Source organism: Prunus avium, chromosome 2 (assembly GCF_965620075.1).
Source record: "Prunus avium chromosome 2, drPruAviu1.hap1.1, whole genome shotgun sequence".
NCBI classification, from domain to species: Eukaryota; Viridiplantae; Streptophyta; class Magnoliopsida; order Rosales; family Rosaceae; genus Prunus; species Prunus avium.
Genome location: NC_142285.1, coordinates 41862442 through 41885856, shown reverse-complemented (window position 1 = coordinate 41885856; position 23415 = coordinate 41862442). Strand labels below are relative to the sequence as shown.

Genomic DNA, 23415 nt, shown 5'->3' with positions numbered 1-23415 from the left:
CGTTTGAAACCTTTGTTGCTTGTGCTGCGTCACATTGATTCAAAACACAGACGATATCTTTTTGCTGCCTTTGAATGTAAAGCAATTGACTAGAAAGAAAATAACCCCCTTATTTATATACAAGTCCTTGTAATTCCTAATAAGAATAGGAGGAATTGCACGAGTTTTATCTTTTACATTCAAGGCCCAAAAGAAAATAGTCAAACAAACGACGGCCCACAAAAGAAACGTTGCATGACATAAAAAAGTTGGCCTATCTTGCCAATGCTATGCTTACCACATAAATCTACCACATTTTAATACCATCTTACATGGCAGTTGATGCGGACAACTACCTCATTAAAATTATATTAGTTATTTTTTAAGGAGATAATATTTTCTATATTTTTCTTCAGTTAAATTTAAAAAAAAAAAAAAAAAAAAAAAAACTAAACCCTACTGAATTAGAGACCACTTTTCACGTTAGTCTTTCTGCCTCCCCCAATTCCCTCTCTCCCTCCTTCCTCTCCTCCCCATCGCAGGTGCTTCGACGGACTTCTGCCATCGCTCCGCCAGACTTCGCCGGACTTTCTTCTCATAAGCAATTGTTGAATCAGTTATTTATTTATTTCCAATTAGTATTCAAATTAAGTTTTTTTTACTGGTTAAACATGGTCTTCTTCAAATCAGGATTTGTTTCTAATCGTTGGCGCTTTGTCAGACCTCTGCAACCCTTCCCCCGCCGATCCACTGCCGCTCTACTCCTTTCTCTTGGTGTTTGGTTTAGTACACCTATATATGTACATCATATTCTTCACCCCTCTCCCTTCTTGATCAAACTCCCTCTTCTTATAAGCCAAATCGCACAAAGCATCTAAAGAAAATCAGGACTGGAATTCAGAAGGTGTGGATGAATGAGTTTTAATTTTTTAATTTTCTGGATGGGTATGAAAGGAGGGAGAGAGGAAGGAGGGAGAAGTCCGACGAAGCACCTGCGATGGGGAGGAGAGGAAGGAGGGAGAGAGGGAATTGGGGGAGGCAGAGAGACGACGTACGTGAAAAGTGGTCTCTAATTCAGTAGGGTTTAGTTTTTTTTTTAAAAAATTTAACTAAAGAAAAATATAAAAAATATTATCTCCTTAAAAAAGAACTAATATAATTTTAATGAGGTGGTTGTCCACATCAGCTGCCATGTAAGATGGTATTCAAATGTGGTAGATTTATGTGGTAAGCATAGCAGTACCCTTTTTTTTGTGGCTGGAATTGTTTTTAATTTGGCATGCACAAGAGTGATTTGGGTAAGTTGATGAATAAGTAGATAATGTCGTTTCTATCCTCCGAGTCTGTCTACCCATAGAGAGTAAGGGCATTTTTGACTTTTCGTTTGTCAATTGTGCATCCGTAACCCGTTTCTGTTCCTTCAAGTTTGAACTTACGGTAGTCCCGTCTGCAGAGGAACGGCGCCAATGACATGCCAAAGCACTTTGATAATTTGGCCATTTTTATTTGATTTAAGGTGGCATAAATGTTGTCGGCTATAAGGAATTTCCTTTGACATATGCCATTTTCCGGACCTGAAACTAAATTGTAGTGATTTGGGTCTATTGTTAATCCAACTGGTTGGACCATGGAGGTCAAATTTAGAATAATGGTAAAAGATACTTATATTTTGACAGTTTTCATTGTGATAAAAAGAAATGTTATATACTTTTAAAATAATTATTGCCGTTCCGCATATTGATTTGGAGAAGCGGGTGAAGTTAGAAGTGGGCATAAATCCAGCCAAATTGATGAAACCGGCCAATTCAAATCGAAATTATCGGTTCGTTAATTCTTTTTCCTCAACAATCTATTATTATTTGAAATAGAGACACGTTTATTCGAATCAAATGGCTTCATTGATTATTCAGCATATGCTACAAAATTCACATGGGTGTGTAAGAATAACAGTTCAAGGAAACTTATTAATATCCCTCAGAAAATGAATAAAAATTGCTACTCCAACATTTGCCTCGCCAACTCCAGAGTGAAATCTCTGCGGCTGTTAGCCCACACTTGACATGCATCAAATATCAAATATTTAATACTGAATATACATCTTTAAAATAGAACCTAAAAAAATATCTTAAAATGTTTAGGGATAAGAAGAAATGTGACAATTTTTTATAAATAAACTGATGGCAAAAACCAAATTGGAGGTTGCTTCAACTTCTTCATCAGGGTCTTAGCATGTGCAGACTTTAAAATCCTTTGACTTTTGACATTATACACCCCAAAATCTGTAAATGGAGGATATAGTACCACACGATCACAATCAGCATAGAAGTATATGCAATTCGACTCACATCCTTGAATTTTTGAAGCCACGACAGATATTGAAGAGTTATCACCCACAAACAAAGCAAAATCACCTAAGTCATTTTTCTCAATCCACTCACGCGTATCATAATTTAGTTTGAAAATTCTAAATCCATTTGTCACACGACAATGATTTGTATAAGTAGTATAACGGTGAACCAACAATAACTCTTCCTCATTTGAACCCACAAGGTATGCCTTCATATATTCTTTTGTTTCAGAACAAGGTGCCACCAGATTTATATTTAAGATGCGCTGAGTAGTATATTCAAAAGTAAGTAGTTGGCTTTCACGGGATGTAACAACATAACTTTTATCTCCAATTTGAGCAATATCTTCATAAAGGCACCATATTTCATAACCAGTTCGATCAAAGTATGTCCATTTATCGTCTCCAAGTCTAATAAAAGCCAGTTCACACCTTGGCTCATATATTACCACAACAATGCAATCATTTGCATTTGATATTGGATCTGCTGAAATCGTTGCCTTGTAGACAAAATACTCACAATATTTAGCATGAACACTTCTGCGGTATTGACCTGGAGGATCTAATGGAGGCAGACGAACGATTGAATTTTCTTTCTCTTTTCTCCCCTTAACCTTGGATGATGGATTTATTAAGGTTACCACAAAATTTTCATCGCAAACTATTAACCATCCTTTTGAAGACCCACAAAATCGCTTCTTCATCCATCTTAACTGCATTTTGAGGACCTTATCATTTGTCACATCACATAAATTCCATGTATCTTTTCATCTATCGGGAATCAAGAGCATTGGAACACTGTTGATTTGCTTATTCTTTGATACCCAATACCATGACTTGCAAACAACAGCGAATCGTAAAGAATCTAAATGTAACACTAGTCTCTTGAAAACTAAATCTAAAAGCTCCTCAGGCAAATTTTCCCAATCTGAAAATACAAAAGAAAAAAAATCCAATTAGAGATGTGATGAAGAAGAAGGAGATGTATAATTAATCTTGGCCATAGATAGCTTTATAAAAATAACCGTATGATTTGAAACATAGAAAGTAAAAATTGATGGAACAATATAAATTAGAAAAGAAAACCAGTAAAAAAGAATTTTAAACTAAAAAGGTACATTAATTCCTGTTTTTATTTTATTAGAAGATAGGAATGTTATAACTAAAAAACAAACAAATTACAGAAGCAAACCGAGAACAAAAAATCTAAAGACAAATCTAGAAGGATGTAACCCTACACGCACAGTGATATAAAACAATATATATAGGGTTTAGGGTTCAACTCGACTGAGTATTTGATTAGAGTCATGCTTTTCTCGTTTTTTTTTTTTTTTTTTCCCAAATTTAGGATACAATTTTTTGTTTTATTTTACCAAATATTCATCAAATTTATAGGATAGGGACACATGAATTATCTATAAATATTTGCAATAGCAAGATACAATATAAATGGCTTACAATACTGATCAATATAGCATGATAACAACTTGCAAACAAACAATTTTACAAAGTAAGTAAAGGAAAACACGAGTAACCCAGAAAAGTTTTGTTTAAGAAAACATACCTGATTCCATTGATTCAAAACACAGACGATATCTTTTTGCTGCCTTTGAATGTAAAGCAGTCGACTATGGAAAGAAAAGAACCCCTTATTTATATACGAGTCCTCCTAATTCCTATTCCTAATAAGAATAGGAGGAATTGCAAGAGTTTTATCGTAATTCCTAATAAGAATAGGAGGAATTGCAAGAGTGTTTTCTTTTACATTCAAGGCCCAAAATAAAATAGTCAAACAAACGACGGCTCACAAAACAAAAGTGATTTGGTTCAGTTGATGAATAAGGTCGTTTCTCTCCTACGAGTCTGTCTACCCATACTCAAAGAGAGTAAGGGTATTTTTGACTTTTCGTTTGTCAATTGTGCATCTGTTTCTGTTCCTTCAAAGTTTGAACTTACGGTAGTCCCGTTTGCAGGGGAACGGCGCCAATTACATACCAAAGCACTTTGATAATTTGGCCATTCTTATTTGATTTAAGATGGCATATATGTTGTCGGCTATAAGAACTCAGCTCCTACCAGATATACTTTAGGCTTCTTTTTTTCTTTCCTTTTTTTTGTTAACCACTTGATAACATTGGCATTGGCTGGGGACATGAACACCAGGGTTTGCATGAGGAACAGAATTTCCTTTGATATATGCCATTTTCCGGACCTGAAACCAATTTCTATTGATTTGGTTCAATTGTTAATCCAACTGGTTGGACCATGGAGGTCAAATTTAGAATAATGGTAAAAGATACTTATATTTTGACAGTTTTCATTGTGGTAAAAAGAAATGTTATATGCTTTTAAGATAATTGTTGTCGCTCCGCGTATTGATTTGGAGAAGCGGGTGAAGTTAGGGGTGGGCATAAATCCAGCCAAACTGATGAAACCGGCCAATTCAAATCGAAATTATCGGTTTGATTTTTTTTATCTAGAAAAAGTAAAATGATTTAAAATTTTAACTGAATCATATACAGTTTGGTAGGTTTGGTTTTGAGCTTTTGTAAATCGGCCTAAACTAAACCGGACATTTTATGTGTATATTTAATTATTTATATTTTATTTTACATGTGTAATACTCTAATTAGGTAATAATTATATATGAAAATTTAAATTGAGCTATATTAGTTATTGAAATTTGAAGTTTTATGGCATGTTGAACTTTATGATGGTTTCGTACTATAGAAAATGATTTAAGTGTGGAGCAAATTGTTAATTTGTTTGTTGTGATTGGGCTAACAATGTTGAAAAAATACAAAAAGAAAGATAATTGGGCTTAGGTCCAAACCGTCTTGAATTGGTTTGATTTCCTTCACAATTTTTGTCAAAATAGAAATCGAACCAAATCATTATGTTATAATTGATTTGACTCTGGTTTTCAGGAGAAACCGATTCAATTTGGATCCTGCCCACATCCTAGATGAATGGTGCTTTTAGAATGAGAAGGCTGGCCTTATTGTCTTTTGCATTCAAGGGAAATAAAATGGATCGAGCCAAACTTCGTATTTTTGGGCGTTTAGGTCTTGAAAGAAACCCGAAAAGGTCTCGGTTGGGTTAGTGAGCTCGTATGGCAGGCCCAACGAAGCCAACCAGACTTCCAAAAAAGAAAACAAATTATTTATTTCAGCATGGAACTAATATAATGTATGTGGGGTACGAGGAGAATATTTGTTTTTTGAGAAGGAAAAGTGCAAAGTGGGTTCAATTTTTAGCTTTCCAGAGAGAGAGAGAGAGAGAACTAGGAGGGTTGGTAGGTGACATCGATCGGCAATGCATACATACAACAAATTAGAATACAAGGAAGGAAGGAGGCCCACCACCCCCACTTTTCGCACCATCACCATTGAATCTTTCTTGACCCACTAGTCTTTTGAATCTCAAGGGCTTGATTGGGAAAGATTTGCATATCAAAACATGGTCCCCGCGTTTCATTTTGGGATTAAAATGGTGTAATCATCTCACACCTCCATCATAACATGCAGGCTCTATTTATTATTTTTTTTCCACAGTCGGAATCAACCTTTATTAAAAGAGGATGGAAATGTTTACATCCATGGCAAAGAAATCAAAGAGCCATTGCAGGCCAAGTTGGCCCAAATTAAAACAGCCTCAAGTACGATGAGCATAGGCAGCGACTTTGTGAGCCGCCCTATTACAATTACGCAGTATGTAAAGGAAAGCCACCTGCTGTTTATGGTTACATTAATTTGTATCCACAATTTTATCTTTTTGTAAGCTAAATATAACTCTCTCTCTCTCTCTCTCTCTCTCTCTCTCTACCAAGTTTTAAAAGCCTTTCTTTATAGTGTCAAAATCAAAACTTTTCTTTTCTTGAAACGTAGTTCACTTTTGGTTAAATAGATAATTAGTGTTGCTAGTTTATAATATTTAATAACACTAATTAGGAGATTATATGTTAATTGATAAGTCAATATACTATTATAAATCTCTAGCTTTGAACCATGTCACTCTTGCTTTGACGATATTTCTTTATATACAAGAAAAAAAAAAGGACCACTTTTTGAAAAAGGGAGCTCAGCACAACAATGTCAAAGTTATTTTGTCTTTTGTATTTTTGGGATGTAAAAGGTTCATAATCCATTTGATCCTCTTGGAATTGGGCTGGCTAAAAAGGAAGGGAGGCATGCCCAAACGAAGCCAATCAGACTTCCCAAAAAGAAAACAAATTATTTATTTCAGCCTAGACTAGGACTTACAATAGATCGTGTCATGTTGGAATAATAAACGTGTCAAGAATGCTCAACTTAAACTCGACCGATTTAATAAAAGTATCGTGTCGGTTTCAGATCGTGTTAAACATGTTATTAACTTGTTTAATAACATATTTAACAAATAAGTATAAACAAATAATAAAAAGAGTACAAAAAATCAACAAAGACCCATATCTCAAATTCACAAGGTCATCAGAAATTACCACCCACGAACCTAATATGATATATGTGGGGAAGTGAAGTGGAGATACGAGGAGAATGTTTGTTTTTTAAGAAAGAAAAGTGCAAAGTGGGGTCATTTTTATCTTTCCCAGGGAGCTCAAGCAGAGAGAGAGAGAGAGGTAACGAGAGAACGAGGAGGGTTGGTAGGTGACATCGATTGGCAATGCATACATACCTACATACAAGTAGAACAAAGAAGAAAGGAGGCCCACCACCCCCACTTTTCGTAACCTCACTAGTATTTTGAATCACATGGCTTTGATGTGATGGGAAAGATTTTCATATAAAAAAAGGGGTCCCGTGTTTCATTTTGGGAATAAAATTTTGCAATCATTTCACATCTCCTGCATGCGTGCAGGCTTTATTTTTGGTTACATTAATACGTTTGGTGAGCCAAATATAAATCCCTATCTCTCTCTCTCTATCTACCAAGTTTTAAAAGCCTTTCTTTATAGTGTCAAAAATCAAAACTTTTCTTTTCTGGAAATGTAGTTCACTTCTGGTTAATTAGATAACACTAATTAGGAGATTATATCATTCGTGAAGTGAATTCTATCATTCGTGAATGGATAATGTCTCTGAGCAGCAAACTTCCGGTCGGCAGCTTTAAGTAGTACAAGGGGAGGATTTTATAAATTTTGTTTTCTGTTTCTTGTAAAAATCATTTATTAGTATAAATCTGTACGTTAATTCTTTATCCTCAACAAACTATTATTATTATAGGAAATAGAGATGTTTATTCGAATCAAATGGCTTCATTAATTATTCAGCGTATGCTACAAAATTCACATGGATGGATAAGAATAACAGTTCAAGGAAACTTATTAATATCCGTCAGAAAATGAATAAAAATTGCTTCTCCACATTTGCCTCGCCAACTCCAGAGTGAAATCTCTGCAACTGTTAGTCCGCGCTTGACATTTGCATCCTACATTACCTCCGACAAGACCCATGCCGTAGTTTCGCCTCTTCGCTCACCTTCTTTTCTTCAAACCCCTCCATTTCATTCCTTCCTTTGCTATTTAGTTGACTAGTTCTTGTTAACTCAAATGGAACACAACAAGGTCTGTTCTCTATACCTTTTCCAACTTCATTTCATTACAAAGACAGGAAATATCAGGAACCATTCCTCCATTAAAATTCCTTAGGATCCCATCTCCTACAAGACCACTTAACAAATGGGACGGTTCTTTAGCTCCCCCATGCTGTAAGAATTTTGTTCTTAATGCAGTTCCCGTAGTTAATGATAGTGGATCCTCCTGGCACAGTTTCTGCCATATTGTTGCGGCAAAACATTTGGCATACAAGTAGCTATAATAACCTGCAAGACAAGACATTTTATCAGCCATGAAAACGAAATTGTACACAAAAAAGGATATTATTAATAATAATGTTTCTAAATTTCACATTTGAGATACTTTTGAAGCTCAAAGAGGTTCAAGTTTGTGGATGAGGCTGATAATTTGAAGTTACCTGCACCATAATTCAGGAGGTGATTGAATCGGGCCTCCCAGTGTGTGCCATCCACGTGCTTCCAACTAGTATATTGTCTTTTCAGATCTGCAACAATAGAACTTGTTGGTGGAGTTGGCTGTTCCCCAAAGAATGTTTGGTCAATAACAGCATAAAAAATCTGAGAACAGGAAACAAGCAAGCAAACATTGGTCAGTATTCCTTCTTTGTTGGTTTTCTCGTCTTCTCCAGGAAGGTCCTTGGATAATAACCTGACGTTGCAATTCAGTTGCATCAAACATCTTTCTGGCACCCTGCATTGACTCTACCAGTTTCTCAGGGATGCTTTCACCAGTTGAATAGTGTTTGGCAAATGTCTTCAAAACTCGGTAATCCCATGAATAGTACCTTGACATATCAACAGAAAACATTTTCTCATCAATATCCCAAAAATAGACTCTGATAATTCAGACAGTTGCGACAATTAAGAAGTATCATGCCAAACATATTCATTCAACTACGTTGTCTTTCATATATTTCTACAAAGATTTTCATCAGATGAAAGAATGATGGAATAAAAATCATAGCATTCAACTCACTCAAAAAGGTTTGAAGGTGCTTCCGCTAAATCAAGAGCCACCCTGGTACCTGAAAAGTGTTGGTAATCCTACAAGAAAATATAAAAAATGTATTAAGAATTTGTGGCAAGGAAGAGGAGGTGATATAGCTTGTCTTCCGAGTCATAAGGTATTTCTAGAATACCGTTCTTGAAAGCAAAGAATGAAGAGCATGTCCAAACTCATGAAACAGAGTTTCCAATTCCCAATGATTCAGCCTTGCAGTTGATGAATTATGTGAAGCAGAAAAATTGCAGACAAGAGCAACAACCTGCGCACCAAACCAGAAAGTCATTGAATGAGTATCTAACTTTTTTGTAATATAGTCTGCAACCCAAGTCAGACATTTTCTCACAAAGAGGATTCCAAAATACTATGTTCTGATATTTAATTAGAGAGTTTCTCCAACAAAAATGCAAACCCATCGGAGTGTCAAAGGTTTTTAGTGTCCAAAAGAAGTATTTGCAAGCCCTAATTCGCTTTTCGTTCCATTTTGAAGAATCCAACTAGCTAAGAATTATAAAGTATACTCTTTAAAAATGCGTATAATGTGCAACATAAAATTTGACAGGAGAAAAAATGTCTATTTACATACTGGAAGTTGATATTCTGTTTCAGAAACCATGCGGCCACCTTTAATTGCAAAATGAGCACAACCAGGATACTTGCCCTTCCTTGAGTACAAATCAAGGTAGAGATACCCCAAATCACCCTGTAACAAGTGCATTGATTCTAATCAATATACGTGAAAATCACAGAAGACAAAATCATTACAATCATGCACAAGAGTTTAATTACGCATGTAATTGAAGCATTCCCAATGCTGCAAGGAATTCTCTTAAACTGTATAACACAGACTGAAGACATTCACACGTATTATCATCCACGTAAATACCTCTTCAGGATGATGAAGAGACATTTTAAGCACATCTGGGTGCCATGATTCACCTGGTGCTAGGGGGATGCTATGAAACGTGGCACCAAACAACGACTCCACCAGCACTTTCAAACCCTTAATACATTGAGGCAGAGGAAAATACGACGCTACAACCTGCATGAGAGAGACAGAGAGTCAAGAAAACTTCCCTTGCCGTCAATATGATGCGTTAACAAGTAAATCAAAGAGATGGTATTCCACAAGCATCGTCGTAAGTAAACATTGCAGTTATCAGTTCTTTACTTCAAAAGCAAACATGGGAGCATAGCATACCGAAGAGTCCAAGTCATAGGCAGAAGACTTCATCATTGCGGTGTAATATGCCTCATCCCATGGCTCTAAATCTCCATATTGTTGACCACATTTTTCTCTTTTAAAATCCCTAATTTTTTTTAACTCCTGAAGTAAAAGTAACATCATTAACAGATAAAACCTGCAGTGTGATCTACAGTCAAAATGAAAGAGTAACAATACTTTCAAACACTACAAATGTTTTCCAAAGGACATATTACCTCATCAGCGCTGGGTTTGACCATCTTTCTCATCTCTAGCAAAAAAGACATCACAACTTCTGGTGACGAAGCCATATTAGGCTTCACATTGAATTCAGCATAAGATCTATAACCCATTATCTGCATTCAACAACAAGAACAAAGCATACCCATAAGTACAAATACAACAGAAAAAGACCCTACATCAATCCATATCCACTACGTTTCAAATCAGACAATTCCTGCAAAATATAGATGTCTACGAAAGATCACAAGAGATCTGCATTAAAGTAACTCCTCAGATGACATACAAGTCTAGATGGGAAAATGTACTTGTGAGCACTAACTTTAACCTGATTCCACACAGGTTTGGAAAGCCTTCTCAACATCTTATAATACTACAGAGAGAGAGAGAGAGAGAGAGAGAGAGAGAAACCTGAGCAAGCTCATGGCGGGAAGCTATAAGTTGATCAAGAACTCCAAGGTTTGCATGAGGAACAGAATTTCCTTTGATATATGCCATTTTCCGGACCTGAAACTAAATTTTAGTTAATTAACAAAAAGACAAGCATAAAACACAATAAATGCAAATGGGAAAGAAATTTAAGTGACATGCAATATAACAAAGCCCAATTTCATTTGGAAAGTAAAGCAAATGAGAAAAACAAAAAAAGTGCATCCATAGTGTAAACTTAGTTTCCATATTCTGGCATCTAGAACTTACTGCCCTAACTCCCTACCCCAGAAAAGATTCAGAAAACAGGAAAGTCGAGTTTCACCAAACAACAATCAAGCTACCTCATCATTTGGTGCCCCTTGCAGAACACAAGATAGAGTGTGGGGGTCTGTTGTTATACGAAACCCCTTCTCGTTCATGGTACCCCTGGGCCTCCATGAGTCCTTTGAAACTACAGATGTTGAACGATAGATGGGCTTAAGAAGATGGTGCAAATTTCGGGGCATATGTGATGCCGGGAAAATATCCACAGTACCCGGGTCATTGACGATATTTTGATTGAACCTAAACCAAAAAAAAATGCATTTGAAGCAAAAGTAAAGTCAATTAGTCAAGCTCTTGATTTAAAAGCAAAAATGAAAAGCATGGTACAGCATCAGCAAGCAGTTAAAATTATATCTCCACAACATTGCAAAACTTGAATAAGATACTTTTGGCCCTAGGCTCTAATGGAAAATGGGCAGTGTGGGCCTAAGCTATGTCTTTGGTTCAAATCTTACAAGCACAATAATTGTGTGGCAGCATTAGTCAAACAAACCAGTAGAAAATAACTTATTTTCCTAAACCTGGTAGCAGGCCTAAAAGTTCTAACTTGCAGTTAACAATTGGCACAGAGGAATGCAAATAAATAAAAAAAGATTGGTAAAATGAGTGTCACTTTATAATAAAAAAATGAAAAAAATTTAAATAAATTAGTGTACTTACTGTCTGCACAATTGGGAAATTTCTATACTCAGCCGGTTCACTCTATCTACTTTCTCTGCAAAGCAAAAGTGAGGAGTCATTTAGCTGCAACAAAATCCCTTCTGTAACAGCAGCATAAAATGACAAGAAGAGAGCAAGTACCAGCAGAAAGATGAATCCCACTCCTCTCAAAGTCAAGGCGGAGGTAATGCGCGACCCTATGAGCTTCGTCGGTGAGCAAGTTGCCCTCTTGCTCAGCTTTAATCACGGCATTATATAAAGTATGATTTGTATTTAGATACTGTAAGACAATGATGAAAATTTTCAAATCAGATACTGGCAATGGCTCATGACTACAATACAATTTATATACATAACAAAACCGTGAGCAAAAAGTTAATAACACTTGCAAAGACGATTCACTGTCACCTCACATGTAGATATTCATTAACTCTTATTGAAGCTTTGATCGCCTCCTCAACAAATTCCCTAATACACAATCAAGTGAAAATCGACAATGAAATACCGAAACATCGAAAACTACAAAAAAAAAGAGTCAACAAATTCAGAGAATAATAACCTGTCAGGATGAGTTTGTCTACAAAGCTCCGCGGAGTCAATGACAGAACAGACCTATGCAATTAGAGAGTATAACAAAGAATTAGTCCAAAAACTCTTAAAAAAAGAGAATTAGACAAACTGTGAGACCTTACTGTGTTAGAAATCTCATCCATGGCTCTTATTATTTCCGCCGAGGAAGGCATCCCTGAAATGTATGCAACCAGCTCTCCGGACCTAAAAACAAAAAACAAAACGAATGAAAATGGGGAGACTGATGGAAATCAAAATGCCATGAATATTGGGATTTTCAAAGTTTGGACCTTTCGATAGCATCGTCGACGAAACGTCGAAAGCCTTTGGGGGTCTTTAAGTGGTCGAAGCCATAGAGACCGGTGGCGGTGGAGAAGGCGTACTGGCGACGGGTCGTACTAGGGCCCGGATAGCCGAATATATAACCGGGTTTGAACCGGAGCTTTGGGCAAGACCGGCGGAGGAGTCTGAGCATTGTTTTTCCGGTGGCGCCGTAGTGAGGTAGGTCTGCGGAGGTTTTTTATGTTCAGTATGTGTACTACTACGGACCAGAAATCCAACTGGTTGGGCCGTGGATGTCAAATTTAGAACAACGGTAAAAGAGACTTATATTTTGACAATTTTCACTGTAGTAAAAGAAATGTTATATGCTTTTAAGATAATTGCTGCCAGACCGGTCTACATATTGATTAATTAACATTATCATCTAATTAAATCATACCCAATTCAAAAGTTGCGTAACACTTGGCTTATCCATCGTATCATCAATCAAAACAAACAAACAAACTTACACATCAAATTATCATCAACAAAAAAAAATAAAAAATTATAACGTTGAGTCTTTATTTTAAAGTCATCAAGTTGGTGATTAGTAATTTTGTTATAATTTCCTTTCGATAACAAAATAAAATAAAAATTATCTGCTTAGGTAACATATTTCAATAATGTAATTGTCCTTGTATCTTTCTCTACAGTTACTAACAAAAATCCATGACCAAGTTGCCATAAATAAAAAATGTATCAAATATCAAATATTTAATACTGAAGCTACATCTTTAAAACATAACCTAAAAAAATATCTTAAAATATTTGGAGATAAGAAGAAATGTGACAAATTTTTACAGATATACCGATGGCAAAAACCAAATTGGAGGTTGCTTCAACTTCTTCATCAGGGTCTTAACATGTGCAGGCTTTAAAATCCTTTGACTTTTGACATTATACACCCCAAAATCTGTAAACGGACAATATCTTACTATCCGATCACAATCAGCGTAGAAGTATATGCAATTCGACTCACATCCTTGAATTTTTGAAGCCACGACTGATATTGAAGAGTTATCACCCACAAACAAAGAAAAATCACCTAAGTCATTTTTCTCAATCCACTCACGCGTATCATAATTTAGTTTGAAAATTCTAAATCCATTTGTCACACGACAATGATTTGTATAAGTAGTATAACGATGAACCAACAATAACTCTTCCTCATTTGAACCCACAAGGTATGCCTTCATATATTCTTCTGTTTCAGAACAAGGTGCCACCAGATTTATATTTAAGATGCGTTGAGTAGTATATTCAAAAGTAAGAAGTTGGCTTTCACAGGATGTAACAACATAACTTTTATCTCCAATTTGAGCAATATCTTCAAAAAGGCACCATATTTCATAACCAGTTTCATCAAAGTATGTCCATTTATTGTCTCCAAGTCTAATAAAAGCCAGTTCACACCTCGGGTTATATATTACCACAACAATGCAATCATTTGCATTTGATATTGGATCTGCTGAAATCGTCGCCTTGTAGACAAAATATTCACAATGTTTAGCATGAGCACTTTTGCGGTATTGACCTGGAGGATCTAATGGAGGCAGACGAACGATTGAATTTTCTTTCTCTTTTCCCCCCTTAACCCTAGATGATGGATTTATTAAGGTTACCACAAAATTTTCATCGCAAACTATTAACCATCCTTTTGAAGACCCACAAAATCGCTTCTTCATCCATCTTAATTGCATTTTGAGGACCTTATCATTTGTCACATCACATAAATTCCAAGTATCTTTTTGTCTATCAGGAATCAAGAGCATTGGAACACTGTTGATTTGCTTATTCTTTGATACCCAATACCATGACTTGCAAACAACAGCGAATCGTAAAGAATCTAAATGTAACACTAGTCTCTTGAAAACTAAATCTAAAAGCTCCTCAGGCAAATTTTCCCAATCTGAAAATACAAAAGAAAAAAAAATCCAATTAGAGATGTGATGAAGAAGAAGGAGATGTATAATTAATCTTGGCCATAGATAGCTTTATAAAAATAACCGTATGATTTGAAACATAGAAAGTAAAAATTGATGGAACAATATAAATTAGAAAAGAAAACCAGTAAAAAAGAATTTGAAATTAAAAAGGTACATTAATTCCTGTTTTTATTTTATTAGAAGATAGGAATGTTATAACTAAAAAACAAACGAATTACAGAAGCAAACGGAGAACAAAAAATCTAAAGACAAATCTAGAAGGATGTAACCCTACACGCACAGTGATATATATATATATAAATAAACAACATCCTAAAAATTGATTCAAATAGAACTAATTAAGATGGTCGCTTAGGGCTTGTTTGAGCGTGTATTTCATGCAAATGACCTATTAGTATAGTAGTTTGGAGTAATTGCTCTCTTAGGCAAGGTCATGAGTTTAGTATATTATTACACTTCTCAATATAAAAGGTTCTATAAAAATAAGGGTGTGTCATTCATTAGTTGACAAAAACAAAAGGATTCCCCACGAATATTGTATGATAGGATTATACAACTTGACTGAGTATTTGATTAGAGTCATGCTTTTCTCTTTTTCTTTATTTTCCTTAATTTAGGATATAACTTTTTATTTTATTTTACCAAATATTCATCAAATTTATAGGATAGGGACACATGAATTATCTAGAAATATTTGCAATAGCAAGATACAATATACAAGGCTCGCATGTTTACAATACTAAATATAGCATGATAACAACTTATTCCAGAAAAGTTTTGTTTAAGAAAACATACCTGATTCCATTGATTCAAAACACAGACGATATCTTTTTGCTGCCTTTGAATGTAAAGCAGTCGACTATAGAAAGAAAAGAACCCCTTATTTATATATGAGTCCTCCTAATTCCTATTCCTAATAAGAATAGGTGGAATTGCAAGAGTTTTATCGTAATTCCTAATAAGAATAGGAGAGTTTTATCGTAATTCCTAATAAGAATAGGAGGAATTGCAAGAGTTTTATCTTTTACATTCAAGGCCCAAAAGAAAATAGTCAAGCAAACGACGGCCCACAAAACAAAAGTGATTTGGGTCAGTTGATGGATAAGGTCGTTTCTCTCCTACGAGTCTGTCTACCCATACCCAAAGAGAGTAAGGGCATTTTTGACTTTTCGTTTGTCAATTGTGCATCTGTTTCTGTTCCTTTAAGTTTGAAGTTACGGTAGTCCCGCCTGCAGGGGAACGGCGCCAATTACATGCTTAGCGGGAAGCCCGTTTCAAACCCACAACCGAAAAAACACATAAATTCGTGTCACTCTCTAACGCTCTCTCTTCCCGCGAGATAATCTCCCCCAGCAACCCCCCCTCTCTCTCTCTCTCTCAATCCCATGACGAATCCGAATCCGAATCTAAACCCGAACTGTTTTCTCCCCCATGTCGAGCGCTCCTCCACCTTCTTCAAAGCCACCCCCGATTTCCGACCCCGACGGCAAATTAGACCCCGCAACGACGTCGTCCGTGTCCTCCCCGACTCAACCCTCTCCCTCCAGAGCTAAGCTCCTCAAAATCCCCCCCATCCCGATTCGACGAAGCCCCAGACACACGATCCATGAAGACGAAGAATTTGAAGAATTCGAAGAAGAAGATGACGACGACGACGACGATGACGACGACGAAGAGTATGAGGACCAGGTTCGAACGGAACGTAAAACAGATGATGCGCCTATCGTGTTGGCATCGTCGCTCGGCCTTAATCACATTCGGACTCGATCAGCTCCGTCGCCGCTTCGATTCTCTTCGTCGGTCTGCGCGCCTTCGAATTTCGGTGACGAATCGAATAAGGTCAAGTACACGGTCAAGCCAAAACCCAAATTCACGCCCATACAACCAGGTATTTACGTAATTTTAATGTGGTAACGTTTTAATATTCTTATTTTATTGGATTATAGTAAGTTCTTTTCCGTCTAATAATGAATTCGATCATCAGGTATTTGTGAGTGTAATTTATTTTTTTGTTAATTTCTAATTTTCAATTTCTTTATAGTGAAACCTGTGCACTGGAATCAATCAAAATCGCTCAGAAATCCTTCACTACTCAATCCAGTCTCGGAGGTAAAGAAATTGCCAATGAATTGCCTTTTATATATATATATATATATATATATATATATATATATATATATATATATATATATATATATATATATATATATTTAGTTAGTTGGAGAAATGTAGGTAGCTCACGAGCTTGACAATGATGTGGTTTGTATGTAATTGTATATATTGGTAGGGTAACCATGCAGCCTTTTCAAAGGAAATGCAGTCGCCGCGTTTTCAGGCAATACTGCGTGTTACGAGTGGGCGAAAGAAGAGAACACCTGAGATTAAAAGTTTCTCTCATGAGCTCAACTCTAAAGGAGTTCGACCATTTCCCGTGTGGAAGTCTCGCGCATTTGGGCATATGGAGGTAAATTTATATTTATATCATATAACTTTTTATGTCTTATAGTATTTTATTTTATTCTTTGCCCGATCTCATTAAACTGTGTCGCTGTTGTAAAATTGTTTAGGAGATTATGGTGGCGGTCAGGGCAAGATTTGAGAGGTTAAAGGAAGATGTTGACTTTGATTTAGGTGCATTTGCTGGTGATTTGGTGGGAATACTTGAAAAGTCTTCAGAGTCTCACCCTGAATGGAAAGAGAATTTTGAGGATTTGTTGGTTGTTGCCCGGCGGTGTGCAAAGATGCCGCCTGGTGAATTTTGGGTGAAGTGCGAAGCCATTGTTCAGAAATTGGATGACCGGCGTCAAGAGCTACCAATGGGGGCCCTCAAACAAGCCCACACCCGTCTTCTTTTTATTCTCACCCGGTGCACAAGGCTTGTGCAGTTCCAAAAAGAGAGTGGTTATGAGGAAGAGCACATTCTCAGTCTTCACCAGCTCAGTGATCTTGGTGTTTACCCTGAACAAATTTTGGAGGCTGCACAGCAGAGCTTTAGTGGCCAACTGGGTGGTAAGGATGCAAATGAGAAGCACATGAAGAAGTCCCATGAGCAGGAAAAAGCTAGTGCTGCTGATGATGTGGAGGTTGACACTGCCAAAAGCGTTGAATCTACAGGCAGCTATAGGATGTCATCTTGGAAAAAACTTCCATCTGCTGCTGAGAAGAATCAGAAAGGCCATGATGCTGCTGATACACCGCCGAACGACAAATCAGACCGTTTGCATGCCAAAGATGACACAAAAACTTGTGGGGACTATAGTAGTGACAATGTGGATACTCCATCATGCCAACCTGAACCCCCAGAGGTGTCTGCAAGTGCACCAAGAGTCTCTTGGGGATTATGGATGGATCAGCAGAATGTTTCATATGAGAATTTGATGATCTGTCGCATATGTGAGGTTGAAATACCAACTGTACATGTAGAGGAGCACTCCCGAATATGTACGATTGCTGATAGGTGTGACTTGAAGGGTTTAACTGCGAATGAACGACTTGAAAGAGTTGCTGAAGCTCTTGAAAGGATAATGGAATCTTGGACACTAAAAGGCACTGATACTCGAGGAAGTTTTGATGTTTCAGGAGAATATACAACAAGGATGCATGAAGATTTAGATGAGTTGTCACCACCAAAACGAAATGACTTGTCTCCTCGTTTCTCTGAAGGCATTCTTGATTGTGTTCCTGATGCTGATAATTCTTTTGTCATGGAAGATCTGAATGTTTTGCCTGACATGCCATGTGACATGCGTTCTTCTTTGACACCTGAACAAGGCACCAGAACCTCGTCGGCAGGAAGCTCGACACCAAGATCACCACTATTAACACCAAGAACCAGTCAGATTGAAATGCTGTTGAGTGGATGGAGAGCAATACCAGAACTTGAGAGTTATCAGCAGGTGCCCCACTTCTATTTTCCTTCTGACCAGAATTCTGCCTTTACTTCTTTTTCTCTCAAAGATGAAGTCAGTATACTTTGTTTTAAGTTTGTATTATTGCTCTGCAACTGAAAGTCTTGTTGAATGCATTTTTGGTTCATCGTGGTTGCTATAGACACTCTGCTCCTTTCATGTTCATATTTTGATTAGAGCATGGATTGACAGATTCATAAGCTACTGGATATTGCCCGTTCCATCGCAAATGTTAGCAATTGTGAATACAGTGCATTGGAGTACATGCTTGAACGACTGGAAGACCTAAAATACGCCATCCAGGATAGGAAGGTCGATGCCCTTGTTGTAGAGACTTTTGGAAGGCGTATAGAAAAATTATTGCAGTGAGTGGAAGCCATAATTTATTGCTGCATGTCTCTTGTGGTTTGTACAATTGTGAATCCCCCCCAAAAAATTTCTTGATTCGAGCATTAACAAAATTGTCTCATTTTTACCTTCTGTCGTCATTATGTTTTTCATATTTCTTCAAATGATTGGTTAATTATTTAAAGTCCAGTAAAAGCATCTCTGATTATAAGGATAATTCTGAAATTTACAGGGAAAAATATGTACATCTTTGTGGGCAGATAGAAGATGAGAAAGTGGATTCGTCAAATGGTATGGCTGATGAAGAAAGTTCAGTTGAAGATGAAGCAGTTCGTAGTCTGCGTGCCAGCCCCATCAATCCGTGTTCTAAGGATCGAACATCTATTGAAGATTTTGAAATAATAAAACCAATAAGCAGGGGTGCATTTGGGCGAGTTTTTCTTGCCAGAAAAAGAGCGACTGGTGACTTATTTGCTATAAAGGTCTGTTTGTTTCTATGTGTTTTAAGCCATGGAAAATGCTTCCATCTTTTAATTGCAAGTAAATGTTTCAAGATAAGTCTGTTTTCAAAACTGATTCTGGTGGTACATTTCTGAAGGTATTAAAGAAGGCTGATATGATTCGTAAAAATGCTGTTGAAAGTATTTTGGCGGAGCGTAACATCCTTATATTGGTTCGCAATCCTTTTGTGGTGAGTGGGCCCCCAAAATGTACAGTTCACTTTAAGAATGCATTGCATTTGGAATTACTTTCTAACATGTACTTCTGATGATGAGCAGGTCCGATTTTTCTATTCGTTCACATGCAGGGAAAACCTGTATCTGGTCATGGAGTACTTAAATGGTGGAGATCTTTACTCTTTACTACGAAATCTAGGCTGCTTAGATGAAGATATGGCCAAAGTATATATTGCAGAAGTTGTAAGGGAATACTAGTATCTTTTGTTCCATTTTCCTCTCCAGATTCACTTTTTCATTTCTATCTCTCTAATTTTTTTCTCATAGATGCTATAACAGTATAAGTAATCTTTTGTTTTCTCTTTTCTTTTTAAAGGTTCTTGCTTTGGAGTATTTGCATTCATTAAATGTTATCCATAGAGACTTGAAGCCAGACAACCTGTTGATTGGTCAAGATGGTCACATCAAGGTCAATATTTTGCGGTCTTAGTTCTTTTACATAATTCCCCCCCTCTTTTATATAGTTGGAGATAAGTTTGGCCATAGTAAAAGCATTCTGGTATTATATCATGCATCTGTTTTTTTTTTTGTATCATCTGCGTAGGTTCTGCCTTAAAGTGTTTACTTGTCACTTCTCACAAATGTCTAATCCCTTATGTTACAGTTGACAGATTTTGGGCTCTCCAAGGTTGGTCTAATCAGCAGCACTGATGACTTATCAGGTCCATCAGTTAGTGATACTGGTTTTCTTCGAGATGATGAACCAAAAACTCAGCCTTCATCAGAAAGGACACAGCGCCAGAAACATTCAGTTGTTGGCACCCCTGATTATTTGGCACCTGAAATACTTCTTGGCATGGGGCATAGTGCAACTGCTGATTGGTGGTCTGTGGGCGTTATTCTTTTTGAGCTGCTTGTTGGTCTTCCACCGTTCAATGCAGACCATCCACAGGTATGCAGTCTAACTATGGTGGGCGTTAATTTAAATTGTTTTTGGACTTCTGGGCGTTTGTTTTTTTTTTTTTTGGCGTTTTCTTCTTTTCCCTCTTTATTGAATGTAATCATCTTCTGTCATAAAAAAACAGGTCCTTACTTAAGGAACTTAAGAGAGGATTTTGTGTATATATTATATATATGCATAAATTCTATATACACTCTTCAGTAAACTCATGAATATCTTATGAGCATTAATCTTTCTCCTCCTTTTCATTGGCACAGCAGTTTGTTCTTCTAATATTTTGTTCCTAAAATTGTTCTGGTGGTTTTTTTTTGGACTGTTCATGAAGGATTAAGTTCTTTTTCTGGTGGTTCTTACAGCCTGTTCGTGAAGGATTAAGTTCAACTCTTCACCAAAATTTTATTGAATTTATCATTTACTGGTTTTACATTTCGTTGTATATTTTCTGCACTACGGTATTTCTCTATTGCTCTTATTTCTACTTAACATTGCTCCAAGTCTTTTATAGCATCCTTAACATCTGAATGATTTTTTGTGATCCTTATAACCGGGAATTGTAACATCTTTTAATGTCAGATCATTTGAGAGTCTTGGGTGAAAAATTTGACATTGTTACTTATAGATCCTACTTATTGCAGCAAATTTTCAACAATATAATAAACAGAGATATTCCCTGGCCTAAGGTACCTGAGGAGATGAGCTATGAAGCATATGATTTGATTGACAAGTAAGAAAGATTACAAGAGATATGTTTCTGGATGTATTAATTACAATTTTATTGTGACTGCTTATGTAGATTTCTAATGTGTCTCTATTTTTCAAGAGAAGTCTGTCAGACTAAGATATCTAAAGTCCTCTCATTTAGAATTTGAAGACAGCATGCCTTCATCTTACTTACATTTCCTTTGCACTCCTGTCAGATTGATGACCGAAAACCCAGTTCAAAGACTTGGAGCAACAGGTTCCAGGGAGGTAATTTATTGACTACTGATGAAAATTCATTTGTAAGTCGGAATGAAGATAGAATTAAGTTTTGTGTCTTTTCTGGCAGGTGAAGCAACATATTTTCTTCAAGGATGTTAACTGGGATACACTTGCGAGGCAGAAGGTCATTTCAAGTTATATTTATTCAAGTTTTACAATGATTGTTGGCATATCTGTGATGGTCAAGAGTATCCATATTGGCTGCAGGCAATGTTCATACCATCAACAGATGTACATGATACAAGTTATTTCATGAGCCGGTACATATGGAATCCAGAAGATGAGCATGTTAATGGCGCCAGCGATTTTGATGAAATGACTGAAACATGCAGCAGCGGTTCATGTAGCAATATACAAGACGAAGATGTATGCATTCTCCTACATATGATCTCTTTTTTTATTTTTTCTTTTTTGCAGTCTCTATGCACATAGAGCTGTTAAAGGCCAGACCATAGCTCTTACTGCATCCAAGTTGATATGGAAGTATATGGACTACAAGGATGTACCGAAGATCTGATTTCGAAGTGTGCTTGAAATCCATTAACAATTGTACTTTGAATTCATAAATTTGTTGACCCTGGTGCATTCTAGTGGGACTATTATTTTAGCCACCTGACCATTGTATGTCTGTGATTCAGGGGGATGAATTTGGCAGTTTGGCGGAATTTAGTGCTCCAACCCTTGATGTGCAGTACTCATTTAGTAATTTTTCATTTAAGGTAAGTCCTGTGAACCTGAACATATTTTCTCCATTGGAAGGGACTTTAGATGCCAGATGAAAATGACTGGTGGTGGTTCTTGCTCTAGGGGTTTAGCAGATTCATATGTTATTTCTGTTCTCAGAACTTGTCGCAGCTAGCTTCTATCAATTATGATCTTCTCGTGAAGAGCGCCAAGGAGTCCCCAGATGCCTCAAAGTCATCCGTTCCATGACAGTAGACATTGCTGCTTTAAGCCTTTAACAAATCTATGCTCTGACCTAGACCTAGTGCTCCCAGCTTACTGTCCCTTTAAATGCGGTTCGTTGGAGAAAAGTCATCAACATGAATAGTTCAGGAAGTGCCTCATCAATAGCAGTTGTTCTTCCTGAAGGGCAAAGGTAGGCTGCTCCTGAAGCTGGTCTAGTTAATCTCACTTGACTGTTTCACTAATTTTCCATTCTAAAAATGGATTATCACTGCAAAAGGCCTGTTGAGATCTTTTGGTCTTGATTACGCAATGAGTTTCTTGTATATATATTTTCAGTAGAAAATTTTGTTCCCTTTTTAATTTTAGTGAGCTGTTTAAAATCTGCGGGGTAAAAATTAGACTTAGGCAATATATTCATGGTCTCTTGGATATAGTTGGATGTAATGTAACCTTATTGTCTTCTAGAGCAACTGGCTAGTTGGAAAGTTAGATTAAACTTAATCATGTTGTTCTTTTCACTTTGGATTAGGAAGGCACGAGTAAAAAATTTCCACAAATGTAGGAGATTTGGCAGCAATTAAAAGATGATGAGCTCCATTTATGTTATATGCGTCGAATCCGGTGTTTGCTTTGAAGAAATTTTCTTCCAGAAACATGACTGGGATGAAAGCCTGAAACCGTTTAATCTATAAACCTAATAGTGGATATGCATATGTCAGACAATAAAACGGCAGTGCCACATCTAAATCTAATAGTGGATATTGGAATGATGCTGGGGTTTTTCTTATGTAAAAGAACGTGGATTTTAAATTAGGGTTTCATCTTTTTGAGTCCACACTTAAAACACCTTCTCCCTTTGGAAGATATACAATAATTTGGTGTTTATAAAAGCCAAAAGTACGTGTTTGGAAGGCAAGAAAGTGTTATAATAACGATGGTGCTCTAGCTTCTGGTGCGTGATGATGTGTCTCATTTCACATTTCATTTCTTTACTTATCATATAATGCCAAATAAAATAAAATACCCCCACT

General features: G+C 36.6%; 3 protein-coding genes and 1 pseudogene across 5 annotated transcripts; 1 reads left to right on the top strand and 3 right to left on the bottom strand.

Annotated features, from left to right (window-relative positions):
- Positions 1–2142: 2142 nt before the first annotated feature.
- Positions 2143–3258, bottom strand: LOC110764767 (putative F-box protein At3g25750; annotated as a pseudogene).
- A 4302-nt stretch (positions 3259–7560) lies between these two features.
- On the bottom strand, positions 7561–12919 carry LOC110764650 (Zincin-like metalloproteases family protein). Of its 2 annotated transcripts, none has more exons than XM_021967660.2 (17): positions 12624–12919; positions 12456–12537; positions 12323–12375; positions 12177–12231; positions 11905–12043; positions 11764–11818; positions 11121–11343; positions 10759–10860; positions 10344–10463; positions 10105–10230; positions 9790–9945; positions 9490–9606; positions 9040–9165; positions 8877–8944; positions 8550–8685; positions 8299–8458; positions 7561–8146 (listed from the first exon to the last, which is right to left on the bottom strand). In XM_021967660.2, exons 1-17 carry the CDS (start codon positions 12806–12808, stop codon positions 7899–7901), a joined length of 2151 nt encoding a protein of 716 aa, XP_021823352.1. In that variant the 5' UTR covers positions 12809–12919; the 3' UTR covers positions 7561–7898. The 2 variants fall into 2 exon arrangements, with proteins under 2 accessions (XP_021823352.1, XP_021823353.1); XM_021967661.2 differs by having other exon boundaries at positions 10759–10854.
- A 532-nt stretch (positions 12920–13451) lies between these two features.
- Positions 13452–15405, bottom strand: LOC110764657 (putative F-box protein At3g25750). The gene is made up of 2 exons (XM_021967666.2): positions 15396–15405; positions 13452–14563 (listed from the first exon to the last, which is right to left on the bottom strand). Exons 1-2 carry the CDS (start codon positions 15403–15405, stop codon positions 13452–13454), a joined length of 1122 nt encoding a protein of 373 aa, XP_021823358.2.
- Positions 15406–15907: 502 nt separating this feature from the next.
- On the top strand, positions 15908–22990 carry IRE (AGC (cAMP-dependent, cGMP-dependent and protein kinase C) kinase family protein). 2 transcript variants are annotated; one of them, XM_088248736.1, is made up of 16 exons: positions 15908–16488; positions 16642–16709; positions 16888–17064; positions 17168–18496; positions 18701–18873; positions 19089–19338; positions 19455–19547; positions 19636–19776; positions 19910–20002; positions 20198–20485; positions 21130–21218; positions 21412–21463; positions 21543–21599; positions 21683–21841; positions 22114–22194; positions 22283–22990. In XM_088248736.1, exons 1-16 carry the CDS (start codon positions 16032–16034, stop codon positions 22406–22408), a joined length of 3633 nt encoding a protein of 1210 aa, XP_088104862.1. In that variant the 5' UTR covers positions 15908–16031; the 3' UTR covers positions 22409–22990. The 2 variants fall into 2 exon arrangements, with proteins under 2 accessions (XP_088104862.1, XP_021823391.2); XM_021967699.2 differs by having other exon boundaries at positions 15910–16488; positions 22319–22990.
- The last annotated feature ends 425 nt before the right edge of the window (positions 22991–23415 follow it).

Coding starts and splice junctions, on each gene's coding strand:
- LOC110764650 (XM_021967660.2), bottom strand. CDS start 12,808: ATGCTCAGACTCCTCCGCCGGTCTTGCCCAAAGCTCCGGTTCAAACCC. Junction 12,044..12,176: donor GAGTTAATGAATATCTACAT/GTGAGGTGACAG, acceptor ATTGTCTTACAG/TATCTAAATACAAATCATAC. Junction 10,464..10,758: donor CCCGCCATGAGCTTGCTCAG/GTTTCTCTCTCT, acceptor TGTTGAATGCAG/ATAATGGGTTATAGATCTTA.
- IRE (XM_088248736.1), top strand. CDS start 16,032: ATGTCGAGCGCTCCTCCACCTTCTTCAAAGCCACCCCCGATTTCCGAC. Junction 20,486..21,129: donor TCAATGCAGACCATCCACAG/GTATGCAGTCTA, acceptor TACTTATTGCAG/CAAATTTTCAACAATATAAT. Junction 21,600..21,682: donor ATACACTTGCGAGGCAGAAG/GTCATTTCAAGT, acceptor TATTGGCTGCAG/GCAATGTTCATACCATCAAC.